Here is a 21,229-nt window from a genome sequence, read left to right as displayed (position 1 = left end):
GCTGATGGGCATAGTCGCAAGATGGTTGATGGAAACAAACACAGTCTATGCCTTACAGGCATCAGATCCATACACCAACACTGTGCAAAATGCCCTTTAATCACTATTCAAACCAAACAACGTGTGTTTCGTTTGCCCTGTGTATAATGGCGATCAGCAATGAATGTTGATGGATATGTGTACAGTGATGCCTCATATACCCATGTCAGGCTGTCAGCAGTAAATCAAAGCTTGTTTAAACAGCTCCCTACTATTCACAATCAGAATTAGCAGTGGCCAATGAAAATCTTCTTGCCATTAAGCAGGCCCGGGCCTAGGTACATAACTGCTTAACGGTTCATATATTTGCATATTGTTCGGCAGGCATCACCACGTAGACAAGAAAGAAATTTATATTTTTTGGTATCCATAAACCCTAGGGCAAAAATACGCCTGCACATTCTTTTCAAGGTACAATAGTACACATGAGAGAAACATTGTTATATAAGTTGTAACAACAAATACAAAACGTTCTCAGCAATTGTTATACAGATTTCTCTTTTTTTAAACTCTTTTTTCTCCCCCCCAGACATGACCCAGGTGCTCTATACCAATCAGTTTCCACTGGAGGAGCCTGTCAGGTTATCCACCTCTTGCAATAAGTCACTGGCCCATAATGGGGTTATATTGGTGAGTTCACATCCCCATCCCAAGTAACTAATGGCTGCCCTCCATACCCTAACTGCTGTTTGGGTACGCATCACCAGATCTCGGTCTTGTTTCCTGTGGTAGGGAACTGTCACGTGGCCTCTCCAACCCATGGCCTCTCTATAAAAATGGTTAGCCGTATCTCCATGATTAGCAAACATCCATTTGTTGACAACAACCAGTTGTGCAGTCCAATAATATTTAAGTATGTTTGGGACTGCCAGCCGTCTGTCATGGACTCCCCTCTGGAGTTTGCACAGCATGATGCGCAAGCTGCTTCTGTTCCATAATAGAAGATGGGCTTTGTGGTCAATTTTCAGGAAGAACTCTGGGGGAATCTTAAAGGGTGTGTATAGAAGCACACGGTGGAGGCATGGAAGGGTCATCATTTTATAGATGGCTGCTGAGAGAAAACAGGGCTGAATCAAGAGGCCCCCTGACTTTTTTCCCCTCATTTTTCACCTTTTGCTTGTGTTTTCCTGACTTATGGTGCTCTGGGTACTGCTAATCAGTCTCAGGGCTTGTGTTTTGTATAAAAACAGTATGCAAATTAGGCTAATTATAATTGGCTATGTCAACCTACCTATAAGTCCCTAGTATATGGTAGGGCATGTAGGTTTAGGGACCCCAGCATAGGTAGTGCGCCCATAGGTGCACTGCTGAGGTGCCCAGTGTCATTTTAAAGACAGGCCTGCATTGCCAGCTGCTTTTAAATTAAAGTTATATGAAAATTCGACTTTGGAATTAAAAGTACTTCAAAAGTCTTAAACGACCTTATTTTTACACATAAGTCACCCCTAAGGTGTGCCCTATGTGCCCCTAGGGTTTGGTGCCATGTAACTATAAGCAAGGACCTTATACAAATAGTTTTAAAATCCCTGGTGAGGTAAAACAGCCAAATTTGTGTTTTCCCTCACTGTAGTGAATTGGTCTCCATCGGCTAAAATGGGGAGACTTTATTTTAATTTGCAAAGTCCGCTTAAGTGTCAGATACCTCACGGTTGGTATCAAATTCAGAGCTTCTGGAACCTTGGATCAAGTTGTGGACACTTCAAGGACCCGAAAAGGACCTCTGGAAGAAGATCCAGAAAATTGGAGATGTTTGGAGCAACTCCATAAGTTAAAGAGGTGCATTGTGAAAGTTGTAGTCCCAGACCCCAAGCGGCAAACCAGAGCTTCTGAACCCTTGGCTGGTGCAGTGGACCACTTTCCTGAATCAAGAAACACTTCTGAAAGTAAATGTGACAGTGTTACCTCATGGGTGGCTTGAACTTTGGGCTTTGCCCCTTTTCAGTGTGACCATTTTAACTCTTCTAGCGCTAGTTGCTTCTATGCGCTAGAAAACAATTGTTCAGAAAATACATATCTCCGGGTCCCCTTATCCGATTTTAATAATTTTGGTGTCATTTTAAAGATAGAAATAGAATCTATGTTTATAGATTGGTGTTGCATTTTTATTGCGTTTTGTGATTTACTTAGTTACTGCTTTGAGATTTTTAAGTGCTTTATACATTTGTCTCCTACGTTAAGCCTTGTCGCTCATTGCAAAGCTACCAAGGGTTGAGCTGAGTTTAATTTATTGAGACTCCACTGCACCTAAGTGGAGGTTAGTGGCCTGTTGCTAAGTGTCGGTACTTACCTGCCCATACCACTAATCCACTTCCAACAACCGCTCTGCCTTTTAAGAATACTGGTAGATTCCTCGAGTGCACTACATCCTTATGGAGTTTTTGGAGCTGCAGGAATAAATTCCTATGCAGGAATTAGTGGGGATCAGAAGAAATATAGATATTGGAAACCATCCATCAACAACAGCACTGAACAGTAGGGGGGAGCCTTGGGGAACCTCCTGTCAGGGTGAAGATTAGGGACTTCTTCCAATCAATGCAATAGCCTGAGTGCCTTTGAAAGGTGTCAAAAACTTGCAGGATTCTGTCTATGGAAAGGGTTGCTTGAGTAATAGAGAGCAATACATCTTCAACATATAGGGAGAGGTGTTCTTCCCAATCTCTATCACCACTCACTCCCTGTATAAGTGGGGCCGGACGGACCCATGCTGCAAGTGGCTCAAGCACCAATGCAACATTATGGGCGACAGGGGACATCCCTGCCTTGTGCCCTTCTGCAGGGCAAAGATGCAGGATGTTGCTTTATTGACATAAGTGCTTCCTGGTATAAGAGTACAAGAGGTTTACCCAACCACAAAATTTAGGCCCAAAACCCAACCTGGCCAGAGTTGCAAATATATAGTTCCACTCACTCCTATTGAATGCCATTTTGGCATCATGGGCCATGACTGCCACCTGGTCCATTCGAGATAGCCTCCTTAGAGGTGCTCCAAATTGCGGTGAGTGCTCCAATGCAGCATGAAGCCTGATAAGTTAGGGTGTAACCTTGTGTACCTTGGTTGCCAGGATCCTTTTCAGCACTTTGGTTTCCACTTTTAATAAAGAAATGGGTCTAAATAAGCCACAGTCTGTCGGCGGTTTACCTTTATTGTGTATGACAGCAATAGTGCAATTCGTTGGTCCTCTGGTAAACTGCCCCCTCGCATGCCACATGGAACATGGCCAGCATTTACTCAGCAACTTTATCGGCCATACCCTTATATAATTTTATAGGTGGGCCATTAGGCCTACTGCCTTTCCAGATTGGAGGTCTCATATTGACAGCTGCCATCCAGTCTGCTTCTAGAGCCTCTCAAACCTTGTCTGTGAGTGCCTGGAGATCTATGTCCTTTAGAAAAATCATCACAGTCTGTGTCAGTCATAGTTATCACAGGTGTATATACCTTTACAATAAGTGGCAAAAGATTCATCTATCCCGGCTCTAATCATTTGGGGCTTCCTGTTGCCGTCAACAACTTCTAGTACCCAATTGCGGTCTTTATCCCTCCTATCAAGCCATGCCAATAGCTTGCTGGCCTTTTACCACCTGCGTTGTATCTCCAGTGCATGGCTATGTGCCCTATTTTCTGCCAGCACACGCAGGTCATGCTGTCAGAGATGGAGCACAGCAAAGGTCTGCAGTCCTACCTAACAGAACCCTGGCCTCCAGTCATTCAATATCTTGTTCAATGTAGTCGCACTTGCATTTGTTCTCCTGCCTCTTTCCTCGTATCAGGGCCTGAGCCTGGCCATGAGTGACAACTTTGAACGCCTCCCACAGGACACATGCTGAATCCAAAATCCCCTTATTTTCTTTAAAGTAGGTATCTGCCCTTTCCCTGAGTTTCTCTCTGATGCCTCTGTCAATCAATCAATCAATCACTGCATTTGTAAAGCGTGCTACATACCCGCGAGGGTCTCAAGGCGCTGGGGAGGGGGGGGTGCTACTGGTCGAAGAGCAAGGTCTTGAGGAGTCTTCTGAAGGCCAGCAGGTCCTGGGTCTGTCGTAGGATGGTGGGGAGAGTGTTCCAGGTCTTGGTGGCGAGGTAGGAGAAGGATCTGCCGCCGGCAGTGGTTTTTCGGATGCGGGGGACTGTAGCGAGGGTGAGGTTGGCTGAGCTGAGGCTTCGGGTGGGGGTGTGGAAGCTGAGTCGGTTGTTGAGGTAGGTGGGTCCGGTGTTGTGCAGAGCTTTGTGTGCGTGGATCAGGAGCTTGAAGATGATCCTTTTGTTGACGGGGAGCCAGTGCAGGCCTCTCAGGTGGAGTGTGATGTGGCTGCGGCGGGGGACATCGAGGATGAGTCGGGCCGAGGCGTTCTGGATGCGTTGGAGTCATCTCAGGAGCTTGTTTGTAATTCCTGAGTAGAGGGCGTTCCCGTAGTCGAGTCTGTTGGTGATGAGGGCCTGGGTAACGGTTTTTCTTGTGTCGAGGGGGATCCATTTGAAGAGCATACAGAGGGTGCTGAAGCAGGACGCGGAGACGGCGTTGACTTGCCTGGACATGGAGAGAGTGGAGTCGAGGATGACCCCCAGGTTGCGTTCGTGGTCTGTGGGTTCCGGGGCTGTGCCTAGTGACGTGGGCCACCAAGAGTCATCCCAGGCTGATGGGGTAGGTCCGAGAATGAGGACCTCTGTCAAGCAGGTGCCATGGGTCAGTCCTGGGAGCCAGTGTAAAGTCTCGGACTGCTCCACTCCGCAGCAACCCCATTGGTGAGTAATCAGTGATCCCTTGCGCCTGAAGTGTTTTGGCTTGACATTTCCCTACATGTGTATACTGGGTAATGATATGGGAGAAACTACAATGAGTTGCAGAGAAATATGTCCACTGTTGTTGCTGTGGGTTGTGCGCATGTCATACATCAGTCGGTCCCATTGCTTCTAAAATGGGATGCAATGGTCCTGACTCAGACTGTGGGGTAACCTTGCTCACTCAATCACTCCCATGCTCAATTACGACGATCATGTCTCCTCCCAGTAAAAGAATCCCAGGTGGCATCTCTAACATTAGGGCATTATAGTCTGGAAGGGTCATCGTCTGGAGTCTCTGTGGTATGTATCAGGAGCAGATGTTGAGCGTAAGGCCCTCCCAGTGACCGGACAGAGCCACATAGCAACCAAGGGGGTAAGGCCATGTGGGTAATGAATAAACAATACTGATTTTCTGACTAGAATGCCTGCTCTGCTTGAGTCAGCCGTGTAGCCAGCAGGTGCCAGCATTGTGTAGCTAAATCTGCCTAAGGCCTTATAGTGGTTACAAAGGAGATGTGTTTCCTGCATCAGCAGTAGGTCTGTGGCATGATGGCAGAGGTATTGGAGAACTATTGTGTGCTTAATTTTACTACCCAATTCATTCATATTCCATGTCCATATGGTCAAATCTCGCTGTGTGTGTGTTTCCATGGGTGTAACAGTGATGCATATGTATGCCTCAGTACCTTCGGTAAATCCTTTGCCTGTACTTCAACCCTCTGTATTTTGCATTCTAGTTCCGATCCACCCAGCACTCCTGTATGTGAGCAACCATAAAACAAATCCACACTTTGCAAATCAAAAATAGCGGATCCAAACCTATGAATTCCCCCCACCCTGCTACCTTGCACTGTGAGACTAAATCTGCCCACCACCCCAACTTGCAGAGTACCTGTCACCCCAAAGCAACCATCAGCTACAGTAGGTAGTCTCGCACCACCTCACTGAGCTAAGTCAAAATGTTTAAACAATTCATGATATCTCTTACAACATGTGTGAACATTGTGTGTCCTGACTAATTAGGACCCCCTTCTGCCTTCCCATCCCCCTCAGTATCCCCTGGTCCATGCCCCCCTTATGAGGAATGCACCTCTCCATTTATGACCCCTCAGCAGAGTCTACTTTTTTTGTCACTGCATCCCATTAGGAGTACACTGCAATCCCCCAATAATGTCATCACATAGTATTACAGGCACATCCCCCATAGGGGTCTGCTGCTCACGTGTTTGTGGGGGCGCCATGTGCTTCTGAGGATGTAGAGCACCGGGGTTCCAGGTCTCCATTCTGGCATCCTCCCCTCTGTTTCTGAGTTCCCTTCTAGCTGGCAACACACCACCCCTCGATCCAGTTCCATGCCTCCTCTGGAGAGGTAAGTGCTATGTCTTGCCTTCTGCACCATCCACAGCCTAGATGAGTATAACATCATGTACGTAAGGTCTTTGGCTCTGAGCACTTTCTTAACCTCCTCGAAACTCCGCCTTTGTCTTCGGACTTGTAGAGTAAAGTCATGAAAAAATTAAACTATAGTATTTTCAACTTGGAGATCACAATAAGAATGGGCACCTGGAGGATCACATCCAGGGCCCTGCAGTTAAATACCTAAGTGTTGATGGTCATTCGAGGGATGCCTGGTTATGCAGGGCCCCAAGTGCCTTATGTGCTATTTCTATTGAAAGGAAGTTGGAAAGTCCCTTGGGACAAAGAGTGTTTCAGATGGGGTCCGCTAAGAAGAGATCGACGCTGGACCCCTCTGCCCCCTCAGGAACCCCCACCACATGAATGTTATTGTGCTTAGCTTCCACTTCCTTTTCTTCCAATTGAGCGGCAATGGCAGTATTCTGTTTTGTTAGTCTCTGGACTTGTTCCTCAAGTCTTTTGGTCATTGACTGTAACACAACTCTGCTACAGTGACTTTTTCTGAAATTTTCTTAAAGTCCGCTCTCAAAAGATTTACCACCTCTGTGGCAGCATCTAGTTTGGGCTCAATTATTCCCCTGTGATCTTGAATGGCAGCCAGAATTTCGTTTAAGAAAGGTTTGCTAGTGGGCTGAGTTTCCATGCCTTTGTCACCCCCACAGGTCACCATTATCACTGCATATTTGTCCAGATTAGGGCCTTGATTCCTGACCCCAGGTCCTTTTAACTTTTATTTTTCCCTGTGTCGTCGAACATGCCTTAGTCACTGACGCTTTTAGTTTGAGCAGGCATTGCAGAGAGTGACTACGTAGTGTCTGCTGGAGTGTTTCACATCATGGCTACAGACCCAGGCCACACCACGCACTGGAGCATACCACTGGGCAGTTCACTAGGTTCTAATTATGACTAGGGACCCGAGGGGGAAGAGGTTGCAGCCTCAGCCTCATTGACATATGCAGACAATGTCTTCTTACTCCTGTAGGTGAAGGAAGAGGGGGTAGGAGGGCAAGAGGGCGGTCCTCTATTTGGGCCTCAGGACCCAGGGTCCTTGGTATCCTGGGCTGTTATTTGCTCCCGGGATGGGAATTACTGTGTGTCTCTGAGCATTTAAATTAACTGCCACAGGTGAGAGAAACGTTTGTTGACCGTGCCACTGCATGCCCATGGATATGATATTTTCTGGGGCTGTCACTGCTGCCACCCACATCCCAGCTCGTCCCCTCACCCACCCAGGCCAGTTCTCTCTTCAGAGCCCTTAGCACCAGGTGGGGATCTTGATTGGAGGGTTCTGGTTTTGATGGTGGGGCAGCCTGACCCCCGGTTCATCTCACCTTCAAATCCACATCCTGTCCTGTCTGTTTTGCTCCTGGATCGGTTGAGGGCACAAAGCCAAATGTCCACAGTTATGGGCCAAAGCAGGCCTGCAGCTCGGAGTGGGGGGTGGTAGTGCTCTCACCTGCTGCCAATTGTTGCTGTACCTTGCTGGGGGAGGAAGCATGTTGCTGCTGGGCCGCAGCTGTGAGCCACAGCAGGCTTCCTGAATAATAAATGTGTGCAGCTTCTGTTAAGACCGGTCTTCTGATTTCTATTACCATGGGGCTGCCACGTAGTGCTGCAGCAACCGTAGCCAGCCTGAGCCAAGGCTGCTGCGCCAAGGTCAGACTGGGTGTTTTGGCACAGCCTGCCTCAACAGTGCTGCAGATGCAGTCCCTGCAGTAAAGTTCTCACACAGGGGCTCAGCGGGTTGTCTTCCCGCTTGTCCCATGTCTTCCATGCTCTCACCTCAGGTCAGTATGCTTTGCGGCACGGGGATATAAATCAAAGGGAGAAGCCACGAGCCCTGCCGCTTCATCACTGGATCACTGCTCCACCGTCCACCATTCCTGCAGCCCAGAACTGCACCACAGAAATTGCTGCTCCTCAGTTCATAGGGTCCAAAAGATGCTTGCAACACCTCTGGCTGGCTTTCAGGGGCAGTGGGGTCTTCTGCAGTTGTTGGATGGCTGGGCACAGACCAGATAATTAAACAGAGTTTGAGGGATATTTTACTGGTGGTTAGAGAACTGTTGCAAAGTGCAGCCATCTTTGTTGGCGCCTAGTCACATCCCCCATAGATTTATTTTACGCAGAGCAGGGGGTTACTGGAACTTGAACAATAATTTCCAAAATGAGTATGCGTCGTCAACCCTTACTTAATGCAGCCGGCTGTCGCTCAATCTCCTCAAACTCATTGAACCCATTTGTCACAGATTCAAGTAAATGGGTCCATTTACATTCACGAATACTAAGGGTGTTGGAAATGTCACCACCCCTCCTGTTTGGCAAGATCTTTTCTATCACAAACCACTTGACACTCTCTGGTGGGTGGTTAAACTCCCACAAAGTGTTACATCAAGGGTGCCCTCTGTACTTTACAACATATCCAGCTGCAGTGTTGAAGAATTCTGATCTTAACTTTCTGTTGTGTTTGCCCTATATATCATCGGTCACTGCGGCATTGAATGACATGGACAACATCTGTGCGGCTACAGTCTGTGTGGCCTTTAAAGATAAAATGGTGATTAGAGAAGTATTTTATAGTGAGTGTGAGGCTTTACAACATCCACAGTCAAAATGTGCCCACAATAGGTGGTAGATTTCAGTAAGTCAATAGATCAGTGTTGGTTGGTGACTTTAAAAGGGCGCTTACCACATGATCTTTTATACTTTTGCCCTTCTTAAAAGGGTACATGGGCTTTTGTTTAAGCCCAAGGTCGTCAGTGACCAGACCTCAGTGTTTGTTGATAATCTTTTTGATGTTGTTGTTCCTTGTGTAGAAAATAGGAACACAAATCATTCTTTGCAGGGAGGCATCAATCTTTTGTTTCAGGACCAAAAGTGAATCGCTTTGACATTACCATGCTCTTTTGTATGAACGTTTAAGCAGTACTTTGGGGTAGCCTTGTTCTTCAAATGTTTTGATGAGACTGTCTGCAACTTTGAAATAATCATCTATGTATCTCTTCCAAATAGTAATGTTGGAAGAGAAAGGGTTACTGTCTGTGTATACATGTGTCTTTTCATATTAGTCCATATAAAGAATGGCCAGAATTGTGACAAAGCCATTGCTATTCCTTGATTTGGAAGTAGTAATCCCTTTTGTACACAGGGCAATTTAAACATACTTTGTTGTTTGGTTTGAATGATTATTATCAGGCATTTTATCGGCAACGCTGTTATCAGCATATGGATCGGATGCCTGTAAGGCATAGACCGCGTTTGTTCCTGTCAGCCATCTTGTGGAAATGCTGATAGGAAACACATGCTTACACGCTTGCTCACACAGCATGGAACACTTTAAAGCTCAATTGCCTGCCAGAGTCGAGTCGTGTACAGTTGCAGCATCTGACCTGCTGACAAGCAGTTCGAATCTCATATTTTTCAAGAGTTTATAATGCCACATTGTCTCCCCATCATCTTTGGGTGAGAGGGATTTTATCCAGTGTCACAAAGGCTTTTTGTTTATTTTTTTCATAGCCATTGTAGGAAAGTTCCATCTTGCCTGGCATGTTACCCCCATTTTCTACTTATATGTCAGTTTGTTTTTGTCTGTGTCACTGGGATCCTGCTAGCCAGGACCCCAGTGCTCATAATTGTGGCCTGTATGTGTTCCCTGTGTGGTGCCTAACTGTATCACTGAGGCTCTGCTAACCAGAACCTCAGTGTTTATGCTCTCTCTGCTTTTAAAATTGTCACTGCAGGCTAGTGGCTATTTTCTCCAATTCTTATTGGCACACTGGAACACCCTTATAGTTCCCTAGTATATGATACCTAGGTACCCAGGGTATTCGGGTTCCAGGAGATCCCTATGGGCTACAGCATTTCTTTTGCCATCCATGGGGAACTCAGACAATTTTTACACAGGACTGCCACTGCAGCCTGAGTGAAATAACGCCCACGTTATTTGACAGCCATTTTACACTGCACTTAAGTAACTTATAAGTCACCTATATGTCTAACCCTCACTTGGTGAAGGTTAGGTGCAAAGTTACTAAGCGTGAGGGCACCCTGGAACTAGCCAAGGTGCCCCCACATTGTTCAGGGCAATTTCCCCGCACTTTGTGAGTGCGGGAACACCATTATACGCATGAACTACATATAGGTCAATACCTATGTGTAGCTTCACAATGGTAACTCCAAACATGGCCATGTAACATGTCTAAGATCATGGAATTGTTCCCCCAAGCCAAATATGGTATTGGGGTGCCAATCCCATGCATCCCTGGGGCTCCAGCATGGACCCCGGGTACTGCCAAACTAGCTCTCTGGGGTTTTCTCTGCAGCTACCACTGCTGCCAACCCTCAGACAGGTTTCTGCCCTCCTGGGGTCTGGGCAGCCCAGTCCCAGGAAGGCTGAACAAAGGATTTCCTCTGAGAGAGGGTGTTAAACCCTCTCCCTTTGGAAATAGGTGTTAAGGGCTGGGGAGGAGTAGCCTCCCCCAGCCTCTGGAAATGCTTTGAAGGGCACAGATGGTGCCCTCCTTGCATAAGCCAGTCTACACCGGTTCAGAGAGCCCCCAGCCCCTACTCTGGTGCGAAACTGGACAAAGGAAAGGGGAGTGACCACTCCCCTCTCCATCACCACCCCAGGGGTTGTACCCAGATCTCCTCCAGTGTGTCCCAGACCTCTGCCATCTTGAATGCAGAGGTGTGAGGGCACAATGGAGACCTCTGAGTTGCCAGTGCCAGCAGGTGACGTCAGAGAACCCTCCTGATAGGCTCTTACCTGGTTAGGTACCCAATCCTCCTCTGAGGGCTATTTAGGGTCTCTCCTGCGGGTTTCGCTTCGAATAATGAATGCAAGAGCTCACCGGAGTTCCTCTGCACTTCTCTCTTCAACTTCTGCCAAGGATCGACCGCTGACTGCTCCAGGACGCCTGCAAAACCACAGCAAAGTAGCAAGAAGACTACCAGCAACATTGTAGCGCCTAATCCTGCCGGCTTTCTCGACTGTTTCCTGGTGGTGCATGCTCTGAGGGCTGTCTGCCTTCACCCTACACTGGAAGCCGAGAAGAAATCTCCAGTGGGTCGACGGAATCTTCCCCCTGCTAACGCAGGCACCAAACTTCTACATCACCGGTTCTCTGGGTTCCCTCTCATCTTGACGAGCGTGGTCCCTGGAACACAGGAGCTGGATCCAAGTGACCCCAACAGTCCAGTGGTCTTTCTGTCCAAATTTGGTGGAGGTAAGTCCTTGTCTCCCCATGCCAGACAGTAATCCTGTACACTGCGTGATCTGCAGCTGCTGGGGCTTCTGTGCACTTTTGCAAGACTTCCTTCGTGCACAGCACAGCCCAGGTCCCCAGCAGTCCGTCCTGTATTGCCCAACTCACTGAGTTGACCTCCAGCTTTGTTGGGATCCTCTTTTGCTGTGTTGAGATGACTGTCATGCTCAGATTTCTTTAATGCCTGTTCAAGTGCTTCTGTGGGTGCTGCCTGCTTCTGCGTGGGCTCTCTGTATTGCTGAGCGGCCCCTCTGTCTCCTCCTCCAAGGGGTGACTTCCTGGTCCTTTCTGGGCCCTGCCAGCACCCATAATCTTCAACTGTGACTCTTGCAGCTAGCAAGGCTTGTTTGCGGTCTTTCTGTGTGAAAACAACTCTGCATCCTCCAGCACACAGTGGGACATCTTCTGACCAAAGGAGAAGTTCCTGGCCCCTTCCGTTGTTGCAGAATCTTCAGCTTCTTCCACCTAGAGGCAGCCCCTTTGCACCTTCTTCCGGGGTTTAGTGGGCTCCTGCCCCCCCGGACACTTGCGTGACTCTTGGACTTGGTGCCCTTCCTTTACAGGTCCTCAGGTCCAGGAATCCGTCTTCAGTGCTTTGCAGTCAGATGTTGTCTTTGCAGAATCCCCTATCTCGACTTTACTGTCTTTCTGGGGCAGTAGGGTAACTTTACTCCTACTTTTCAGGGTCTTGGGGTGGGGTATCTTGGACACCCTTAGTGTTTTCTTACACTCCCAGCGACCCTCTACACACTACACTAGGCCTGGGGTCCATTTGTGGTTCGCATTCCACTTTTGGAGAATATGGTTTGTGTTGCCCCTTGGCCTATTGTCTCCTATTCCATTCTATTGTGTTCTACAGTGTGTGCACTACTTTTCTAAGTGTTTTACTGACCTGGTTTTGGTTTGTGTGTATATTTTGTGTATTTTACTTACTTCCTAAGCGAGTATATCCTCTGAGATACTTTTGGCATATTGTCACTAAAATAAAGTTCCTTTATTTTTGGTAACTCTGAGTATTGTGTTTCTTTTGATATAGTGCTACATTATATAAGTGGATATATAAGTGGATATAGTAGGAGCTTTGCATGTCTCCTAGTTCAGCCTAAGCTGCTCTGCTAAAGCTACCTCTATCAGCCTAAGCTGCTAGAACACTACTAATGTACAAATAAGGGATAACTGGACCTGGCACAAGGTGTAAGTACCATAAGGTAACCACTATAAGCCAGGCCAGCCTCCTACAGCCATTCATTGGAGTTGTTAAGGTTGGCAAGCATTTCCCCCACCAGCTCTTTTCTTGGAAGAGCAAACGCATCCCTGATTGGGTAAGTCATTTTCAATGTACTGGGGTGATTTCAAGCCTAAAGTCTTTTAGTCATGAGGTATGAGTCCTGAATTGGAAAATATATTATTCTTTTCTTGATTGTTCTTGTGGCCCATTTAAGTGCATGAATTACTGAAGGGCTCTTATGGATTCTAAGGTAGTCATTTATTGACCTAGGTGAGTGTTGTTGGTCTCACTCACTAATATGTTAGGTCACCCCTTTGGGACCTCATTGATTAGTTGATTCCATTTTTAGAGTTCAATTAAGATGTGCAGGCCTGCAGTCTCTTCACCTTTCCTAGGACTTTTTCCAAGGACTGTACTTTCATGAAACTTGAGGTGAGTGTATTGCATGGGATTCACACGGTTCTAGAGAAACACACAATCCATAATCTTGTTAATCATGTCGTATCATTGCTACACAAGTTGCCCCTCCCCCACATCCTGATGAAGACCTCTTGAGATGCTTTCAAGTAAGCACAACTATCTGGGTTGAAACGTCAACGATACTATTTGTCTGTACCAATATGAATATCCTCCTTGGACTTCTAAGACTTTTCTAGACTCCCTTCTGGTTGAGCATTTGTTCATTACATCTTGGACAGACAGCTTGCAGGCTGCTGTAGCATTGCCTATTTTAATTGATTTTTTTAGGGTCGAGCCATTAGAAAAGTGCTCAGAGCCCCGTCGACATCACGTCAGTGTCTTTCATTGACAAGTTGGCTTGCCTGTTAGAATCTGCTTCTTTTGATTAGTGGAAGGCACGCATACGTCATGCCTTTTCCGTGGTTAGCCCTCCTCGAGCGCAGCGACCAAGTACAGAAAACATGCGAGGCTCGCTGGGGTTGTGGACTACTTTTTCTCTATTTTCGCAGCGCGATCTTGCTGGGCAGAAGTCGAGCGCTTCGTTAATTGCACTTTTGCAGGTTACGTTCATAATTGCACTTTTGCCGATAGGTATTATTACGTGTGAACTGTACAGTGCGATCGTGCTGTTTTTTTCTTTTAATGCGGGAAAAATCCGGTTGGGAGTTTACAACTGTGAACAGCTGTAACTCCGACAAATGCGAGACCCTAGTGCATTGCAAATACTTGTTATGTATAGTCACTTTATCTTTCATCTGTTCACTTTGCACGAGCACTGATGTCACTTTGTTTCCACTTTATGGAGCAACCTTGATACGTTGTGCAGGAATAGTTTGCTCTAGCTGTGTTGTCTGTTTCTCGATGTTGCTGTTGTTGAATGCCTCTGGTTGACCTTTAAATAATGTTTTGGTTTCTATCGAGATTAATTACCAGCAGGATTGTTGTTGTCTATACTAATTGCTACCCAGATCATGAGGTTCACTGGGTCACCCCATTACATTGTAAGGGCATAAATATGTTGTCCTTTTTCTGACCTGTTTCAGGGAGGGGGGTCAAAAAAGCATCCTCTTTGTTGTTCTCAAGCTGAGTTCCCTCTGGGGCTGGTGCTCATACTCCCGCCCATGCTCTCTCTCTTCATGCCGGTTGTAGAGAGCATGGCAGCATGCACAAAGCCACCCTGATGGACTGGCCATTAACATGTTACTGACTGTGTGTCTGGCTACATGAAAGGTTTAGGTTAGTTGGCCTAATGGTTTGTGGTAGCCTCCCTGTCAAGGTACTCAGTATTTAGCATATGTAACGAAATTCTGCATGATAATGTATTGGAAGTCGCCATTGCATATAGCTCCGATTAGCGTTTGACGCCTAGAAATGAAAGCTTTTTTGAAGTTCTATATATATCACAGCATGTCCTCCACCTTTTGATAATGCTCGGAATTGTTCCCACTCTTCATGGAGCTTTGCACCCTTCAGTTGTAGTGGCTCCAAACTGCTTACCAATGCTTAGAGAAATTTGACAATTCTTATTTTGACTATTACGTTTTTTTCTTTTGGGGACTGTGGCACGAATCATTTTATCCAGTAAAAACGTAGGGTAGATAACAGTGAACTCTGTGAAAGGCCAAGCTGCACAATGATTTTTAAAACAATGAACCAACTTCTCAAAACCAAGCAAGATATGTTATGAACCTTATCAAGAGACATAACACACTGTCCATAAGGCATCAATAACTGCCTCATAAATTAAACATCGTTACCCATTACGTCTGCATACCCCTTACCTCTTCACTCCTGAGACCAGTTCTGCCTGATGATAGATGAATGTTTCCAACTCTATTTTATGCAACGTACAGACCTGCAAACTCACACTGTGCCATCGTGTAATCCGACTTGATTTCCCATCACTGGGCGTACAGCATTCTAGTGAAGTCTGGGAGGTTTAGCCCTCTCCCTGCCAGGCAGGGAATCAAGTCCCAAGTGCAGGGACCCAGTAAGCGGGAGTAGTGAATGAGCTTTATTGCTCTTTAGTTAGGGTCCAAAGTTAGGGAATCTTCTGGATTCCTTCTCATTGAAGTGTAGCCCTGTGGGAGCAGTACTCTCCCTTACAGGCAGGGAAACACAGTCCCAATTGCATTAATAAAGCAAGAGTTAGGAATCCATGAAGGAATGGCTGCCCTGGGACTTGGAAAGGGAAAAATCCTGGAAAACCTGCAGGTACAAGAAAGGTAAAAACAAAAGTGTGGGGTAGATTGCACAATGGAGTTGTGAAAGAGAAAGTCCTGAACGTAAGAATTAAAAGAATCAAACGTATTTTCAGATCCAGGACTCGAGACACAAAACAAAGCTTCAACACTAGGATCTGATCTAAGCAGGGTTTGGTGAAAGAAGAAACTACAAGGACCACGATGCAGCAGGGAGGTGGAATGGGAGCCTGGAATGGGATGTGCTGTTAATCTGGAATTGAAAGGAGTTGGAAAATGTTCTGTTATATTCTAGTGTAAAAACAGGACCCCACAGAGTCTTGTGAGCACCACCTAGAGACCGGATGCTAGAATCCTGACAGTATCCACCCAAAGTGCCACTCCTGGGTGCCCAAAGGCAAAGCAGATTCCAAAGAAGAAATAAAGGTTATAACGTTTCATAAGTCTGAAGGAGGGCAGAAGGTACTTAAGAGGATAGTGGCGGAAATGGTGTGAGGAGCGGCAGAAAGTGTACCTTCGCCCTGCACATCCATGGTGTGGCCCTCAAGACAGAGTGTTTTCTCAGTTTCTCAATTTGGCCAATTGGCTACTCATGCCAATCAGACGCCTTACTTGGATGAATTACAGGTGTTTGAGTGATTAACTCCAAGGTTCAAAAACTTGCTAACTTCTTAGTAAATATGTTGGTATGTGCAAAGGTGACAAGAGAGCGTGCCTCAGTCTGGCCTTTTTAATATCCCTGTAGAATTGTGAAGTGTGCACCTAAGTTAGAGTAAGTATTTTCTCTGTGGTCAGTATGTTTTCTTATGCTGTCACAGGATCCTAGCAAGCAACTTCTTGGCACTTACACTTTGGTGGGAATACTGCTCTGGGTGTGAATCTTCAGGGCACCGAGGTTTTCTTAGAGATGTGACAGGCCTTGGAGTGACCACCACTTTGGTAACCTGCTTCTCTTGATTCCTGGTGATGATGGCCCGCCTCTCTGCAGAGAGTTTTGAAACAAAAGATGGTGCATTATTTTTGTGACGGGAGCTTTTAAAACATTAGGCACAGGTAATTCAGATTGTTAAGTAGCCATTCCTTCAAACTTCAGAGAGCTTTGTACAACTGCAACTTGGGTGCCGGGCTACCTCATGTCTATAAAGTCTGTATGTATCATTAGTACTGTCACATGCCAGCACTTCCAATATTCCCATCACAAGGAACACTTTTGGTGTTTTGCATGTTGTTTCCAGCGAACCTGGGCATAAGTTGTACTTGAATCATATATTTCTAACATCTCAATTGCTCCTTCGGGATCATCTTTGCATCTACCCACAATTTTGAGAAGCATAACGCTGAGAACAGGATATATGAATCCGTCTTAAAGCCAATGTTATAGTGCAGGTTTTGATGGAATGTAGACATTTTAGGCTCTGAAGGGCCACTGAAGTTTCCTGATCGTAAAGATTTACAGCCACATCTGGACTTGTTTGGGATGTAATTTCTGTTAATTGGTGGGATCAGTGTCTCAGTGTCAGGACTAGTGCAGAGCAGAGGGACAGACAACATGGATTTGACATTGCTTTCTTCAGCCTTCGATTGTTTAGACAAGTCTATATGTTAAGTTATTGAACTCTCCAAAATAATTGCGCTGTTTTTAGAATTCTGCGCTGGCTTTGAGGTGGTTGGTTAGTGCATGTCAACAACAAAAGCTGTGGGCAGTGGTTCAGACTTATGCTTGAACGCAGTTCTTTCATTTGAAATTAGTTTTGGCATGAAATCAGAGACTGGATCCTATAATACTGTTTTCTTTAAGCTCACAAGCATTTATTTATGGTACTCGAAAAAATAGCAACTTGGCAGCAGCATAGAGCATCCCTAATTTAATAAACAGGGAATCTTGACATATACGTACAACAGAAGTGTAAAAAATCACTTGTTGGAGGGATGATGGTAGAGTTTTATGATGTGGAATGACAAAGTATACTGATTTTTCAGTGTCTGTCAATCGTTATGGCATCGACCTCCTTTCTCAAGCTATGGTCGTGTGGCTTCACAGACGGAACCATACATTAAACGAAATGATACTTCTTCACAGCCAAGAACGCAACAAAAGAAGCTCACACTAAAATGTCAGTAAGTGAATGTTCAGGCTGATCTATTTTGGAAAGAGGCCCCATGTTGGGATGCTCAGGTGTGAAGAGATAGTTCCATGATGGGAACCTCAAGTTCGAAGAGGTAGCCTGCTGAAAAGTTTGCATTTGGTTGAGGACCTAACCATCATAGGCCTCAAGACGTAATTTTACAGTGGATTAGGTATAAGAAGCCCATAGGTCTGCTGTATACTCATGTGTTGGGTAGGAGATTTTCTGTTACGGGGTTTAGGAGTGTCTGTTTGTAGTCAGCTCTGTGTATAATCTGTAGCAGTAGCCTTGCTAACTAACAATGACATAAGTGGGTATACGAATAACAGGGATAATAGAATTAATTATTTCTTAGTAGTTTTAGTTGTTCCATTTTATCATTTTTAGGATCTGAAAATTAGATTTTCGATTCTCAATATTACTTTCACTAACAATACATTGATTATTAGTATAAGTTTGGATAATGTGAGTTAACCTATCCTGCGTATGTATAATTCATCATTTTCATTTATATGATTTATTTTTAATAGTGCCTGCACCTACGGGAAGAACATGGAACTTGTCAAATTTCTTCTTGACCATAATGCTTTCAGCATTAATCATCAAGGAAGAGATGGGCACACAGGTAAAGTCAGGCAGCACAAATTAAAACGATGTTTTTAACAGTGGGAAGCCTCACACATATTTTCAACTTCCAAATAATATTACATTTATTTGAGAAAATAGCCTGTAAACATTCTGCCACGTTTTTTATTTATCTTGTTTAGTGTTTTTGCAACATGCTGCCATTTCACTCGGCAAAATAAGTGTTAACTTGCAGAAATGGCCATTAAAAGAATGCAACAGTATCCTTGCTTCTGCACAGCAATTTCTTGTATAATGGAGTTTCTCACAAAAATCAATTCCAGTTTTATGACTGGTGTTTCTTTGTCCGGCTGTTGTAAAACAAGTCTACTGCAGTGATTGCTTTCCATTACATCTTTCAGGGTTACACAGCGCCTGCTATCATGGACACATTCGTCTCGTTCAGTTTTTACTGGACAATGGTGCAGACATGAATCTAGTGGCATGCGACCCCAGCAAGTCTAGCGGGGAGAAGGATGAACAAACCTGCCTAATGTGGGCTTATGAGAAAGGTATTTGAATTATGTCATTGGTTAATTATTTTGACGAACATTTATTAGTTTCTTTCAATGCTTTGCTACTTTCAAATCACAAAGGCTTTTTGTATTTATGTGGCTTTAGGGCTTGTTATTTGGAAACTAAATAACATTCAATTTGTGCTTCGATGCCACCTGAAGTCCATTGTAACAGCTAGAAGCAACTAGCGGTGGGCATTTCGCGCGACTTTAGGAAGCCACGGATTCTTAAGTGTTCATAATGCTCAGTTTTTAATGCATTTGTTGTCGCTGTGCGTACTTAACATATCAGAAAACGGGGTATGGCAGTCGCCTTGAAAGTGAGCCATGCTGTTTGAAACTAAAAGCAAAAGTGCAGTAGAAGCTAGTGCAAAGACAACAATACGTGCTCAAATGATAAGGTTTGTTTGCACAGCAACCAAACTTGGAGAAGTGTCAAAACATTTGGAAGAAGATAGTTCAAACTGAAATATATTACTGCTGTGGTGCTTCCTGATTGACATACTCACCCAAGACTGATACATCTTGATAGCGAGATGAGATGTACCCCTTTTGAGATGTGCTGGGACATAGACCTGTTTGATGGAGAGTTAGACGCCTGTGCCGCTGTGCTAAAGTTTGAGGGCAAAATAGAGGTTATAACTGTAGGAGGCCTGCCTGGTTTGTAGTTGGTACCAAAGGTACTTACACCTTATACCAGGTCAAGTTATCCCTTATGAGTGAAATGTAGTCAGTGTCTAGAAGCTAGGCTGTCCAGGGGTAGCTGTAGCTGAGCAGCCAAGGCTTATCTAGGAGACATGCAAAGCTTATGAAATACCACTGTAGTCACACAGTACTTACACACATGAAAGAAAATATTCAGTGTTACAAAAATAAAGGTACTTTATTTTTAGTGACTCAATGCCAAAAATACCTTTGCGACTTTACTCCTTCCCTAAGAGAACCCACCCCAGAGCCCAGGAAAACAGGAGTAAATCACAGTAAGTTTCCTAGAACACACAAGAAGTCATGATAGACGATAATGCAAGAATCAGAAGAGACTGCAAGACACCAACAATGCATTCCTGGACCTGACGACCTGTGGAAGAAGGGGACCAAGTCCAAGAAGCACTGAAGAGTCCAGGGAGAACAGGAGCCCCTGCTAATCCAGATGAAGGTGCAAAAGTAGAACCACTGGTGAAGAACAGCAGTCAGTACTGCACCCAAGAAGATGGACGAAGGTTCCTGGCCGGTGCAGATGATGTCCCACTGGATTCTGCCAACAAGCCTTGGCACACGCAAAGCTCGTGGTTAGCGGAAAAAGGTGCTGCCCGGGACCAGGAGGGACCTGGTGGCCTCTACCCAGGAGAGGGAGACATAGGTGGTTCACAGCAATTCAGAGAACCCTCAGAAGACCAGACAGCACGCACAGAAGTCTCACAGCATAGGGAAAAAAAAGGTGCAAATGGAGGCCCACACAGCACAACACAAAAGGATCTCACGCTGCTGGGGAACCACTCAGGAAGCTATCTGTTGCAGGAAGGAGTGCTGGGTGCCGGAGCTGTGTTGTGCATGAAGAACTTCATGGAAGGTCGCGCACAAGCCTTAGTAACTGTAAATCACGTGGTGCATGGGGGTACTGTCTTGGGTGGGGAGGCAAGCTCTTACCTCCTCCAAAGTTGGACAGCTGGACCTTAGGATCGTCGGGACAACTTCAGTCCACCACCTGTGTTGCTGGATCCATGCACTTTGTCAGGAGAGGGGACCCACACCACTGGTCATCGCTGCAGATGGGTGCCTGCTGAAGCAGGGAAGTAACTCCTTCACTTCAAGGGAGGGTCAGCTACACAGGTAAGCACCTATCAGGGGAGGGCTCTGACATCACCTGCTGGCACTGGCCACTCAGATGCTCCCAGAGTGCCCCACCACCTCGGAACCCAAGATGGCAAAACGCAGGGACACTCTGGAGGAGCTCTGGGCACCAACCCTGGGGTGGTAATGGACAGGGGACTGTTCACCTCCCTTTCCTTTGTCCAGTTTTGTCCAGTGAAAGACAACTATAGACCCATACAACCTGTCACTGGATTATGAAGGAGGCCCAGGAGGCATAGCAGGATGATGAAGCAATTTTCTCTGTTCCAAACGCTGGCTGAATAGATAGCAGTAATGGCAGCACTGGAGATCCTGCATGATTGTGAATCCTCTATGAAAATAAGACTCCAGCAACAAAGGTTCCTCCAACCAAACAGGCACTGATGAACAATAAGGCCCAAACCAATAAATGACCTAGCAACAAAGCTTCATCAAACCAAATAGACACTGATGAACAAAAAGGCCCAAGTAAACCTCATACCCATGATCACTTGCTTTGTCATCTGATGCACTACTTCTTTTTTTGTGATATATAGACTGCAGAATAATGTGTGTGAGAAGATTACCAGGATGAGACTTATACTATCAATATTGAGGATTGAAGGAGACATCCTGCAAATCAGCTACATGGTATATCACAATACGAATGGAGTTGACAGGATAAACAGTGATTCAGCTGAGACTATCTAGTTTTGTGGTTAGCTGCTCCCAGTTTTCCTTCAT

General features: G+C 45.6%; 1 protein-coding gene across 1 annotated transcript in view; it reads left to right on the top strand.

Moving 5' to 3' along the window:
* TNNI3K (TNNI3 interacting kinase) overlaps positions 1 to 21,229 on the top strand; it is a 2,589,932-nt gene that overhangs the window by 788,291 nt on the left and 1,780,412 nt on the right. Inside the window, exons 10-11 of the mRNA XM_069232439.1 lie at positions 18,047 to 18,141; positions 18,503 to 18,652. Of these exons, the coding sequence (XP_069088540.1) occupies positions 18,047 to 18,141; positions 18,503 to 18,652 (245 nt within the window). The remainder of the gene's footprint in view (positions 1 to 18,046; positions 18,142 to 18,502; positions 18,653 to 21,229) is intronic.

This window comes from Pleurodeles waltl, chromosome 4_2 (genome assembly GCF_031143425.1).
Source record: "Pleurodeles waltl isolate 20211129_DDA chromosome 4_2, aPleWal1.hap1.20221129, whole genome shotgun sequence".
NCBI classification, from domain to species: Eukaryota; Metazoa; Chordata; class Amphibia; order Caudata; family Salamandridae; genus Pleurodeles; species Pleurodeles waltl.
The sequence above is the reverse complement of the archived record's forward strand: the minus strand, read 5'-3'. Positions and strand labels throughout refer to the sequence as shown.